Here is a 13,541-nt window from a genome sequence, read left to right on the forward strand (position 1 = left end):
AAGGTTTCTTTGCAGTGTCTCGATGCTGCATTGGTCGCACTGTGTGCAGAGTGGTCTGCTGATAGCGTTGTCCTACTGCAAATGACAGCAACAGCCGCGGTGATTGGCTTTGTACCGCCGATGTGAACAAATTATCCACACGGCATGAAATTGTATGTTTGGTCGCCGATTCTCAAATTCAACAATTAATTTCTTTTCCAAATGAAATGCAATTGCCCAAGAATGTGGAAAGTATTATGACCCCTTCCATGCAAGAAAAATCACTTAGCAACTGTACTTACAGAAAGGTGGAACTTCAATACATCGAAATTTTGTTATAAGGAAGTGCCGATTTTAATGACTTCGTTATATCAAGATTTTACCGGTGTGTGTGTGTATATGTATATATATATATATATATATATATATATATATATATATATATATATATATATATATATATATATATATGCACACATGCATGTATTTTTTCTTGGGTTTTATGTGCCAAACGACAATACGATTATGATGCACACTGTAGTGGGGTCACCGTATCAATTCTGACCAGCTGGGGTCCTCTACCGTGCACCCAATGCACCATACGTGGGCATTTCTGCATTTCGCTCCCATCGTGTGTGCATATATATATATATATATATATATATATATATATATATATACACGCACACACACACCTCAGACAAAGTGTGCTAATGAGCAGAGTGCCATGGACAAGCTGCAGAATGAATATGGGTGGCCAATATTGCTCGCAGCAGTGGTGTTCTAGCGTATCTTATTTTGGGTGCCAAAAATAGGATTAAAAGCTGCATTGCATTATGTGTCTCATGTATCTCAACTACTCGTTAGATTTGGCAACTTCAAATATACAAAACTGGATCAACTGACAGGCTTCCCAAGTTCAGCAGCAGCAAATGGAGATAAATTTAGCAGCATTCTCTAGAACCGGCAACTATAGGTTTGCTACGATGGTGGATGCCTTGCCTGCGCAATCACCACGAGTGAATTGTGTTTTGCAAGCCGGCGCAGTTCTTGTCTTGTAGGATGCAAAGGTGCACAGAGTTTCGCGTGCAAGCATGGGCAAGCATGCCGAATTGACTATGGTCAATTGCAATAAAGATAATGAGCAATTAGCCACTGGAATAAGGCAATCGGAAACTATCCAGCTGTGGTAACCATGCCTGCTCCTGACCAGTGTGGTATGGACAGGCTATTATCTACCAAATGAAATGACACACACAAACAACACCACAAAAAATATATGTATATTTGGGGCAAGGCCTCCACTCTACAAAAAAAAAGTGCTGCCTCAGTGCTTCGCAAGAGAGGAAGCATGTGCACGCTGCTCTAGAGACGTATGCATATCACAGCTACAAGACTGTCTAAAGATCATAGCAAGAGGGCTAGACAGCAAGGACAATACGGAAGAAGAGGGCATTAATTTACCTAGACAAACTGTGTCACTTACTTAAGCCCTGAGCACACGACATAGGCAGTCCATTAGAGGAAAGTACACCTTGCACTAATAACAGGCGGTTGAAATGGGGGTTCTTGAGGCAAAAATGCTACAGGTCTCCACAGTTGATGGTGTTTGTGCAAGTTACGCTAACCGAACAAGTTGGATGGGGCAATGCTGCGCTGACTGTACCAGAGATTGTGAGCATGAATGTAGCTGTGCTAGAGAGGCACACCTACCATGTATGCTCCTAATGCAAAAAACATGCACTAGACGGGGCTACACATCTAACGCTTCAGCACTGTTCCAAGACTAGCTGGAATGATCCTACATGAGACAAGATACACATGTCAATCACCTGTCTTTCAATTTGAAGCGCTACTGAGAAGACTCTTTCCAATAAATCTAGATTGTTATGGTCAGTTCAGTGGCAAAGATAAGCTTTTAGTGAATAGCAGATTTTTGTTAACACTCGCACACTCAACTTTGTTCTTTTTTTTTTTTTGCAGACTTGAGAATATTTAACAGATTTCAGCAGATTTTGAATCTTGATTACCAGAACATTAAATGGCAACAGTGATGTATTGCAAAGAAAATTTCTTCACACAAACCTGGCACATCCTAAACCACAAAACAGTGCTTGTCGAAAGTATGCAATAAGTTTTTGCTACCAACGCAAATGAGTGCCCAAGTATACCTGCCTTTCCTGTATGTTCAGCATAGCTACATCTATTCGTGTTTGAAGCCTTAAAAGTGCTTGCTTACCATGTCTGATCCTTTTTCCTGTTAAACTTTTCAATAGTGAATAATTAACAAACTTACAATTTTTCATGCGTTCTAGTAAATTTTCAATGATGGCTAACTGACTTCAAATAAACTAACAGCAACAGTGTGCAACACCAGGTCACAAGTGAACGAAGCCACATTAGTTGGTGGCCTAAGCTCGGCAAGTTGATTGCCAGCTAAGCTCTCTCACAGCAAGATGGGGAACATGAAGCACACGGGATGCCTGCTCGACAGGACACAAATAAATTTAGCCCAGAAATAGACAGCAAGACGGGTCCCTGGCAAGTAAAGGAATGAGCACCACCCACGCACACCCATGCAGTCTCTGAGAACACCCTCGCTCACAGGCTGCATGTCGGATATCACAGTTCTCTGCCACACACTTTGCCATTGTGGACTGCTCTGAAGTGAGCACTCCAGAGTTCATCCCACACCACCCATATTGTGCATCACACTGCTGACAATGCACGTACACACAAGGCTGAAGCACAACTGAAAACACAAAGCAATGAGCATCCGGGACCGATGCTCTCGCATATCATATGCTGGGCACATTAAGATTAAGCAGGAGATTAAGCAGGATTAAGCCGAGCATGCTGCTGCCACCTGGAATATTAAGGCGGCCCACCACATGGCAGAAACGTGCACAGCTTCAGCATTTACAGATTTCAGAGAAAGGTGCCTCTCTGCACAAGATTTGAGCATGAGAAAGGAATGGAGGCTTTCCAATCTTTCTTTCTTTTAACAGGTCACAACAAAAATCAAAGCACAGTACAAGGGCCAATCAATTGGAAAAAGTAAGATTCAGTGGAAGAGAATGCACAGCTGTTTGTGCATTCTGTCCACAACAGAGGCATTTCAAACTGCATTTTCATTTTGAGTAAGGCATTTTTCAAAATGATGCGACACCTCTTTCTCGTTCATGGTGGGCCCCAAACACCTTGCTGACAGCATTTTCACAGAGCAAATGGCAAAATGGCAGACGCACCGGACAGCGTGTTTAAGATAGCTGGTATTTTTGAAACAAACACTAGCTTGAAGTTGGTGTCTGTCTGTTGTATGTGCTCCTTTTCGTCCTCAACTTTTGCACTGTTAGAACACTGCCAGCAAGATGAACCAACTCGGAGATCAAGGCATTGTTGTCCCAAACACTTTCATGAAGTGTGCTAAACACCCTGGAATGAGCACGGTGCCCTTTGAGGAATATACTTCAGAAAGAATTTAACAAAAGGATCCAAGTGCAGAAGTTGAAATGGCAATATCGATGTGCCCTTTTCCTCCTCAACTCAACCGTCTACCTCAGTGGGGGTGAGGCCAGTAGCCATTCCACTTAAGTTAAACTTATTTCAATCTGAAGCATGTCAATCGCCAGTTCTATACCTCCAGTTGTTTGTAGGTAGCCTCCACTGAAACAATTCAAAGGGTTCCTGCAGGACCCAAAAACTCCTGCTATGTTGAGGCATGGCTTCCACCAACTCCAAGAACAAAGGGGTCACAGCTGGCAGCCAGGGTCAACGGGTGCATTTCAAGCCCAACAAAGCTTGTGGCAACTGCAGTTCACACTGCTACGAACACGGAAGGGTCGACAAGACTATGTGCGCTTGAGCACAACAAATTGGTACTTGAAACTAATCAGGTCCTATGTCAGCATACAAACAATAATGAGTGCCGCTCCTGATTTGTTTAAGCGCAGTCTTGACCCAGAAGTGCGCCATCCTCAACCTAATTTGAAACAAATGTTTTCGCTTACTGCGACCAGTTCCATTTGATTGAACAGATTTCAAGTGTGATATAACTAAGTGGGGACCGCAACTTTCAGTATAGTTGTGCAAATTCCATACCTGCATCGACTAAGCAATCACCCAGTGGCTGGCAACTATGGCCTGCTGCCAGGTAACATCGATTCACAGCCAGCCAGTGGTTCCAAAGAAGATGAGAAGAAGCGTTCCGAGGAAGCTAAATTCAACTTTCTTTTTTTTTAATTTGAGGGTAAATACCTCAGTGCATAAATTCCACTTATGAGCTACACATACAAGCACAAAAGCTTGGCAGAGGTGTCTCCATGCTCCACCCACGGAATGTATATATTCACCAAACCCAAAGTATGGTTCAGGTACCTTTAATGTATTTATGGGCTGGCAAACCTTTCAATATTATTTTACAACCAAAAAGGTTCCCGACAACATTAAATTTTATTAGCCGTCCACGAGCCAACACTGAAGGCCTCAGCTTAGCCAAGGTTATGCAGTCCTATGCTCACAACACGGTCTGAAAGTGGTTGAAGTGTTCAATAGGCAAAAGCCACGGAATGACAAGACTTTCTCAAACTTGGCTGCAAACCAACGGGAAGGGGAAAAAATGTATCTCTTTCATTACATTAATACCAATATAACAAAGTGTTGAATGCAAGCAAAAGGCTGCCCATTGTATCAGCCTGTCACTAAGATTTGTGGCTAAAATCAGCTCTGCTGGGCAGATCGCAAGAATTCCAATAGCCAGAGAGCGCTACTCTTTTTTTTTTCCGTCACTGCAATGCTCGGCATGTCCACAGCATGTAAGATGAAAGATAAAAGAAACTGCATTTTTTTTCGTGGCAAGGTGCGTCACATCAAAACATTGCGGAAAAGTAAAAAAGCAGGAGAAATTAAATCCCACGATGACAAACACAACCAACAAAAAATGTTCCCAACATTACACTGAATGCCACATGGCAGAAGACACCAATGACTCGACTTTTCATGATCGGCAATGGTAAGCACCATTTCAACGTCCGTCACACCTTCTTCGCTTTTGCCGCACTACATGTGTGCTTGTTCGAGGCAACACGTTCCAGTCACACACAAAAGTTCCATGCGACAGGTTGAGACTGGGGTCAAGAAGAGTGCGGTGGTGATGCAACAGCAGGGGCAACCACCCTGCTTTTCCAAGCGCCACAGGGTAGCACCAGGCTGGCAGCACAGACTGGACTCAGTCGCCCTTGCTCCCCTTGGAATGGCTCGAGTTGGCCGACCGCTGCCGGCGGATCTCTTCTCGGAGCTGGGCTTGCTTGATTCGGATCATGAGGTTCCCAGACGTCCACATCCACTGACCCTGCATGGTTAAATTTCGCAAATTGATGAATGCTCAAATGCAAAATATACAAACGCATCCACATGCAGGCTGCGCATAGGCTATTAACAGACGTCGTCTCAAGAAGCTCGTGCGCAAAATGTTTTTCAATCCCCTCAACTACGAGTGGAGTTAATGCGGTGACACCCACCTTTCTATCTTTTTTAGTCTCCCCCAGCACGCTGGAGGCTACACAGCGCAAAAAACCAAGAGGGCAAAGCCCCGCCCAAAAGTTGAGTGTCTCGACACTAACAGGGCTTGTCATGGTACCCCATGGTGGCTGCGGTGGACCACGATGCACAGGACGCATCTTCTATCTCGGAGGCCAAGCGCAGCAGACGCAGCTATGCACAATTTTTGCAGTGTGTAGACTAGCAGTGCAAAGATAAAATGATTTTTATGCCTTTTTGAGACTGCACACATATAGTATATATGTTCCATGTATTTACTAAAGATTAGCAACTATGCATCATTAAGAATGCTCTGGTGGGGGGTTTAGCTGCTCGTGATTATAATGCTGCATGACGAAATTGTAGAAGCGAGAGCAAGCAATTTTTTCCGTTTCTGACATGAGATTGTAAATTCCCTACAGCAAATTTGGCTCGCATGTTCCCAGCAGCTTTTATGACAGATTGGCAACATTCTCTTACTATGTTCAAAGAGCGTTTCAGGGCTTCTTTAAAGGACGCAAACACACACGTCTAAATCGCAATTTAACACAGAAGCACAGAAAACAGGCCAAACATGGATTTGGCCTCCATTTCTAGCATGATTTAAAGGGCTGATATCTTGGATGTATTTTAACAGGAGCACACTATGAAACAAAAAACACAAGAAGTGCTCACTGAATTAAGTTAGCATGCTCATAATAACTACATTTTAGTTCACTGTCGTGGATCTGTACTTCCATTCAAAGAAAAACAAACGTTGGGGGGGGGGGGGTTAACAGGAACAAAGATTGTCATACTGGCTTCTCCAGCACTATATATCGCATCACTCCGCAAAGGGAATTTGGCTCCAAGGGTCATTGCATGAAAACCATAATGGGTGTGTAACTCTTTTCGTACCGCACCCATTCAGCATTGTTAGCCCGCTAACTATGGTTTGAAAGGTCGGTTTCGAGATTTTCCATGCCCCTCATGGACACACTACACTGTCGGACCTGAAGGAGGACAACTATTCTTTTGTTTCCTAAGCAGTTCGTTTTCTCCCCATGAGGTGTTAACTTTTAAACGCACTGCGAAGTTTGGCGATCGTCACAGCAGCAAGCAAAAATGGCCGCCTCCGGAAGCACTGTGCATGCTTCGAAAGATTGCAGATTTCTTGATTCCGCTACGTCAGCGGCTGATTTTATTCATGGACCGAGAAGCAGCGAATCTGAGGATACCGACTTTTCATCGGACTTCGAACCTGAGACTGACGAAGACGCAAGCCAGGCCGGAACATCGAAGGCCACAGCCCGACAGGCCATACTAGTGCATGCACTTAAATTTTTTGTAGAGGAATAACTGTTCAATGAAAAATTTTGATTTTTTTAGAGGTAGTGCCAATTAGACGGCAATGCTTGTATACCTCATAATTTTTGTGACTTTTTCTCGGTAGATACAGGCGTGTCTTTACAAACTTTGTTCAATTTTATCCCACAATCTTGATTTTGGCAGTTTATATCTTTTTTTACGGCATACATCTCGTTAATAAAACTTTGATGTGTGAAAACTACATTCATTCTGGCTTTTGTTTATGTATTACATAATATATTGAATGCAGTAGTTCCTTCAGAAAAAAAGTGTGGCGTAACCTAAAAGACACCTATTTTCCCTATGGTATAGAAAGAGTTAAAGGAAATACTGAAGTTCAGCATTGTGACCCTCACAACAAAATAGATATCGTACCTCTGGAAAGAAAATCTGAAGTACACAAAAGTGGCAGCTGCAAGTTCAGAGAATACCAATATTTTGCAGACAACACCTTTGAAAAACGCTTCATAATCAAACAAGCAGTTTCACGCAAATGCTCATTAAACATTATGAATCTTGCCTGCTTTAATTGGTCTATCATGCGCAGTTTCAGAATTGCAATACCTATTTATATGGCTCAGTTACGAGAGCTGTAAACAAGACTCCTCTTTATTTCCTGCTTGACAGATATGCATACATTTATATGTTTTTACGGCACTGCACTGCTGCTGTCTAGCTACATCTGGTGACACCCAAGTGGTGGTCAGCAGTAAGGTTCAGTGTGAAGGGGGGGGGGGAGAGGAAGAGACTGAACAGGATAAGAAGAGAGGACCTTTCATAAGCTGCTGTGGACCTTATCTCGCAAGTGTCCATGTGCTCTCGTGACGAGTTCCAAGCACAACATGTCGGGCTAGCTGTACGTATAGACTTGAACTGTGACTTTGGAGGAGGCCAAGAATGAATGAGGGGGGAGACTCACCACCATGATGATGCAGTTGAGCAGCAGGGGCGTGGAGAACACGAGCGAGATGAACATGCCCTGGCTGTCAAAGTACTGGTGGCTAGAGAAGGCACGCCAATGCCGTGCGGCCAGCTCGTTGAGTGCCTCCGAGAAGTAGACCAGCAGCACTGTGCACAAAGCATAGGGACATATGAGTCATCACACAGCGCCTCCTTCACCAGTGAAGTTCAGTTTAAACACATTCAATGGTAATGTGCATCCAACCCCTGACAATCAAAAACATAATTTATTTTGCACTCCAACAAGAAAGAAACTGCCCTACGGCCAAGTCTATTGAAATCTTGTTACAAAAGAACTCACTGGTGCCACTTTTCCACATTGCCAACACAGTACGGCTGCAAAGCCGGTTAGAAGAGTGAGTGAGTGAATACAGAACTAGAAGCTTTTTCAGCAAGCGCAGATGCCTAACAGTGAAGCACACATGAGCACTCAGCACGCTGAACATTATAGAAAGCCCAAACCATAGGAGCAATCTATGTTCTGTCAAGTGCAATGACAATACAAACACCATTGAAGCCTCTTCAATGGCCGCTGTCTAGCAATGAATCATCTGTAGATTTAATCAGTCTTATGTGTGCGAGAAGCAGGCACGTACCCAGGGGGGGGCCCCGGGGGGGCCCGGGCCCCCCCCGAAATAAAGTGGCATACCCCCCCCCCCCCCCCCCTCCCCACCCACGCCACCACTCCTCACACATTCCTGAATCGCCGCCAGATCAATGTTCAGACTTGGCAGCTGTTCATCGGTCAGCATTATGCTGCCTTTTTCACTGTTTTTAGATGGCGGTAGTTATCGGCATCTTTTGTAATGTGAAGGACAGTTTTCTCATAGATTCCGCACCCGCGCAATTAACTCGAGATGCATTCAGTTGTCACCGTCCATTCAACCGTCAAGCGCATAGCTGTTGCTTTTGTTAGTTCAACCTTCTTTGTTTAGGCTGATCCTGGGACCAGGAGAGGGATGCGGCTGTTACTCAGCTGGTCTGTACTCTCATGAAACGAGTTGCGGCCGCGGAGAAAACGCCAATTGCGTTTAGCTTTTCCCTTTGCTTCATTATTTCCTTGAGTTACGGCTCGCCGCGACGCTGGCAGATGCCCAGAACCATATACACGTGATATGGGTTAGATAAGGTGGGAAATAAAATAATGTAAAAGAACGTCCATCATGAAACCCTGCAATAACCCTTAAGCCCATAAGCATGATGACTGTCGCCCGTTACCTCGTCTGTTTTTCCCTAATTCTATAGCACTTCTCGTGCCAAATTGGAAACTGGAAACAAAAATCGCAAGGAGTTGAGAAATAAAGCGATCTACTAAGGGAGAGAGCCAAGGCAACAACCAAACTGCAAGCAAAACCGAATAATAAAAAAGTTAACCATTATTTATGAGAATATTTGTGGATCAACATCTTTTTATTTAGAAAGGAAGTAGAGAAAACGCCGCCGGAATTGGAGAACAATTACTTGTTTTCAATGACGCTTCTACAGTTATCGGTCGAACCGCCTCACGTAGCCACTTCTCTGCTGTGCTTATGTGGGTGTTTTTCTAACCTTTTGCGGTGAGCGCAGTACGTCTAAAATCGCAGAGTCCTGCACTCTACGCGGTTGTATGGGACTGGCGGCCGCACAGCGTTACGCAATTCGCGGAACTGTCAAAACTGATCAACAAGGCGAAAATAACTGATATTCGAAACTATAACATGAGAAAGACTGAAGAAGCCGTAAAAAATGAACGCAGCCTGAAATCAGTAAAAAAGAAACCTGGCATAGGACAAACCATGATGTATGCACTAAAAGATAAGAAGGATAATATCATCAGCAATCTCGAAGATATAGTAAAAGCAGCGGAAAAATTCTAAGCGGACATGTATATAGTACCCAGAGGAGTCACGATACCTCACTTAGAAACAGTAATGAAAAGGATACAGAAACTTTCCCATAACTAGCGATGAGGTTAGAAGGGCCCCGCAAGACATGAAACGATGAAGAGCGGGAGGAGAAGGTGGAATAACTATCGATTTAATCAAAGATGGAGGCGACATAATGTTTGGAAAACTGGCGGCTCTTTATACGAAGTGTCTATCGACTGCAAGGGTCCCAGAAAACTGGAAGAATGCAGACATTATACTAATCCACAAAAAAGGAAACGTTAAAGAATTGAAAAATTATAGGACCCTTAGTTTGCTCCCAGTATTATATAAAATATTTACCAAAATAATCTCCAATAGAATAAGGGCAACACTCGATTTTGTCAACCAAGGGAACAGGCTGGCTTCCGGAAGAGATACTTTACAATGGATCACATCCATGTCATCAATCAGATTATCGCGAAATTTGCAGAGTACAATAAGCCTCTCTATGTGGCTTATATAGATTATGAAAATGCATTTGATTCAGTAGAGATACCAGCAGTCATAGAGGCACTAAGTAATCAAGGAGTACAGAACGCTTACGTAAAAAGCTTGGAAAATATTGTTACATGCGTGAGGTATTTGTTTGTTTGAACGAGGCGCGTGGGCGCCATCACTCCAGAAAAGAGGAGGAAGAACGAACTGGGCTCGCGCTGTGAATCTGACCGGTCTTCGCTGCAACCGTTGTAAATATAATATGTAAATAGTTTCTCGTCTTACTGACTCGTCCTTCGCGTAAGAATATCTACAGAGGTTCTACAGCTACCTTAATTCTACACAAGAAAAGCAGGGAGATACCTATAGAGAAAGGGGTCATATAGGGAGACACAATTTCTCGAAAGCTATTCACTGCATGCTTAGAAGAATTCAAGCCAATAAACTGGGAAGGCTTAGGAGTAAATATCGACGGCAAAACTCTCAGCAACCTTCGCTTTGTTGATGACATTGTTCTATTCAAGAACAATGCAGACGAGTTACAACAAGTGATTGGAGACCTTAACGGAGAGAGTGTAAGAGTGGGGTTGAATATTAATATGCAGAAGATGAAGATAATGATAAATAGCCGGGCAAAGGAACAAGAGATCAGGATCGCCAGTCAGCCACTAGAGACTGTGAAGGAGTACGTTTACCTAGGTCAATTAATTACAGGGAACGCTGATCATGAGAAAGAAATTCACAGAAGAATAAAAATAAGTTGGATCGCATACGGCAGGCATTGCCAGCTCCTGACTGGAAGCTTACCATTATTATTAAAAAAGTAAGGTGTGCATGCAGTCAGTGCATTTTGCCAGAGCTGCCATATGGGGCAGAGACTTGAGAGCAAGTTAACGACCGCGCAAGGAGCGATCGAACGAAGATTGCTAGGCATAACGTTAAGAGAGGGAAAGAGAGCGGTTTGGGATCAGAGAGCAAACGGGTATAGACGATATTCTAATTGACATGAAGAGGAAAAAATGTAGCTGGGCAGGTCATGTAATGCGCCGGTTAGATAACCGTTGGACCATTAGGGTTACAGAATGGGTACCAAGAGAAGGAAAACGCAATTTAGGACGACGAAACACTAGGTGGAGCGATGAAATTGGGAAATTCGCGCGCGCTAGTTGGAATCGGTTGGCGCAGGACAGGGGTAATTGGAGATCGCAGGGAGAGGCCTTCGTCCTGCAGTGGACATAAAACATGATGATGATGATAGAGGTGGTGCCCCCCCCCCCCCCCCCCCCCCGAAAAAAAATCCTGGGTACGTGCCTGGCGAGAAGTGCATTTGCCAGCTATTAAGGTCTCACAGACTCTACTATCAATTACAACTTTACAGCATTGGTGATGGTGAGTATGTGCTCTTCTATCCTTCCGCACCAACAGTGATAAAGAAATTCCTCGTGATACTTGTATTTTTACTGTAAACAGACGCATTTCTTTTCTTGCTATGAAGCTGGGTTGCATCAGGGCATGTCAGAGTCACTGAACCTGCAGGCCTTTCTCGTGCAGAAACTGCAGGTGGGCCTTTTGTTTGCATCATCCACCCCTGCATATTTATTTATTTATTTATTTATTTATTTATTTACAATACCTGCATGCCAAACTAGAGACCTTGGAAAAGGGCTGCAGCTGGCATGGCTTCCCGTTCCAACACCTCACTTGCACAAATGTACTGAGCTTTTTGGTATGCACATGATTACAATTTTCAAAATGGACTGTGCGTAATATTGTCATGGGGCAGAATTAGCGAAGCAATCACAGCAAACAGCTGTATATAGAGGTTATTTACGAGCTGCGACAATGTTGCATACACAAGGTGATTGCCCGAACCAGCCGCATGTTCTCCCCACCAAATGGTCTTCTTTGTTGACAGTCAGCTGCGTCTTCATGCACCATGCCCCACTGCTCCATTACAATGTTAGAGGTCAACATAATACATGATGTTTATTTCCCATTTCTGTATTTCACGCTGAAGCCAGCCCGACCACTCTGCGACTGAGCTCTGCAAGAAAGTAAGTCGGCCTTCTGATGTCCCAGGGTGAATGGAAATGTGCATGCCGTTTGGCATGCCAGGAATAAAGAGTGCGCAACAACTGGGATATGTGGTAATGGTGCCATGTCCCAACCTGTTACTGGGACGCACACTCATGGCTTTATCTGTACCAATGGTCAACATGCTGGTCCCTCAGGCTATACTGAGCCACAACATGCTAAAAGCGAATAAAAAAAATATGTGCTTAATCTGTGTTGCAAGGCCCCTGTAAAGGAAGCTACGGGTTATGAAACAAGCAATGGTATGGAAAATATTGGGAATAATGTTAAGAGACGGGAACATAGAAACTGTGCCTAAAGAAATTGATCTAATTGATCGACAGTTTTTATACGAGTTGTTAAACCTTTCCGCTGGAATTAGTTTACAAGCAACATCATGCACCGAGTGAAATGACGACTAACGTTTACCTATTTGGCAGATTTGACTATTTTTTGCAGATTGGGAAGTCTGAAAAAATTAAACTTTGGCTGAAGGTATCATCGAAACTAGCCTCCAGTGCTTCCAGCATCTCTCCAATAAAAAGAAAGAAAAAATTCACTTTCGTCTCATCATCATCACCATCATCATCAGCCTGGTTACGCCCACTGCAGGGCAAAGGCCTCTCCCATACTTCTCCAACTACCCTACCCCGGTCTTGTACTAATTGTGGCCATGTTGTCCCTGCAAATTTCTTAATCTCATCCACCCACCTAACTTTCTGTCGCCCCCTGCTACGCTTCCCTTCTCTTAAAAACCAGTCCGCAACCCTTAATGACCATCGGTTATCTACCCCCCCCCCCTCATTACATGTCCTGCCCATGCCCCCATTTCCTTTTCTTGATTTCAACTAAGATATCATTAACTCGCGTTTGTTCCCTCACCCAATCAGCTCTTTTCTTATCCCTTAACATTACACCTATCATTCTTCTTTCCATAGCTCATTGCGTCGTCCTCAATTTAAGTAGAACTCTTTTCGTAAGCCTCCAGGTTTCTGCCCCATACATGAGTACTGGTAAGACACAGCTGTTATAAACTTTTCTCTTGAGGGATAATGGCAACCTGCTGTTCATGAACTGAGAATGCCTGCCAAACGCACCCCAGCCCATTCTTATTCTTCTGATTATTTCAGTCTCATGATCCAGATCCGCAGTCATTACCTGTCCCAAGTAGATGTAGTCCTTTACCACTTCCAGTGCGTCACTACCTATCGTAAACTGCTGTTCTCTTCCCAGGCTGTTAAACATTACTTTAGTTTTCTGCAGATCAATTTTTAGACCCACCCTTCGGCTTTGCCTCTCTAG

General features: G+C 43.8%; 1 protein-coding gene across 1 annotated transcript in view; it reads right to left on the reverse strand.

The window, feature by feature from the left end:
* Positions 1-1,244: 1,244 nt before the first annotated feature.
* The window catches only part of Tmem18 (transmembrane protein 18), a 31,336-nt gene continuing 19,039 nt past the window's right edge, over positions 1,245-13,541 (reverse strand). The window contains exons 3-4 of the mRNA XM_075690716.1: positions 7,784-7,932; positions 1,245-5,329 (exon numbers count right to left, since the gene is read on the reverse strand). Of these exons, the coding sequence (XP_075546831.1) occupies positions 5,207-5,329; positions 7,784-7,932 (272 nt within the window). The 3' untranslated portion in view covers positions 1,245-5,206. The remainder of the gene's footprint in view (positions 5,330-7,783; positions 7,933-13,541) is intronic.

Source organism: Dermacentor variabilis, chromosome 4, assembly GCF_050947875.1.
Source record: "Dermacentor variabilis isolate Ectoservices chromosome 4, ASM5094787v1, whole genome shotgun sequence".
In the NCBI taxonomy this organism is placed as follows: domain Eukaryota; kingdom Metazoa; phylum Arthropoda; class Arachnida; order Ixodida; family Ixodidae; genus Dermacentor; species Dermacentor variabilis.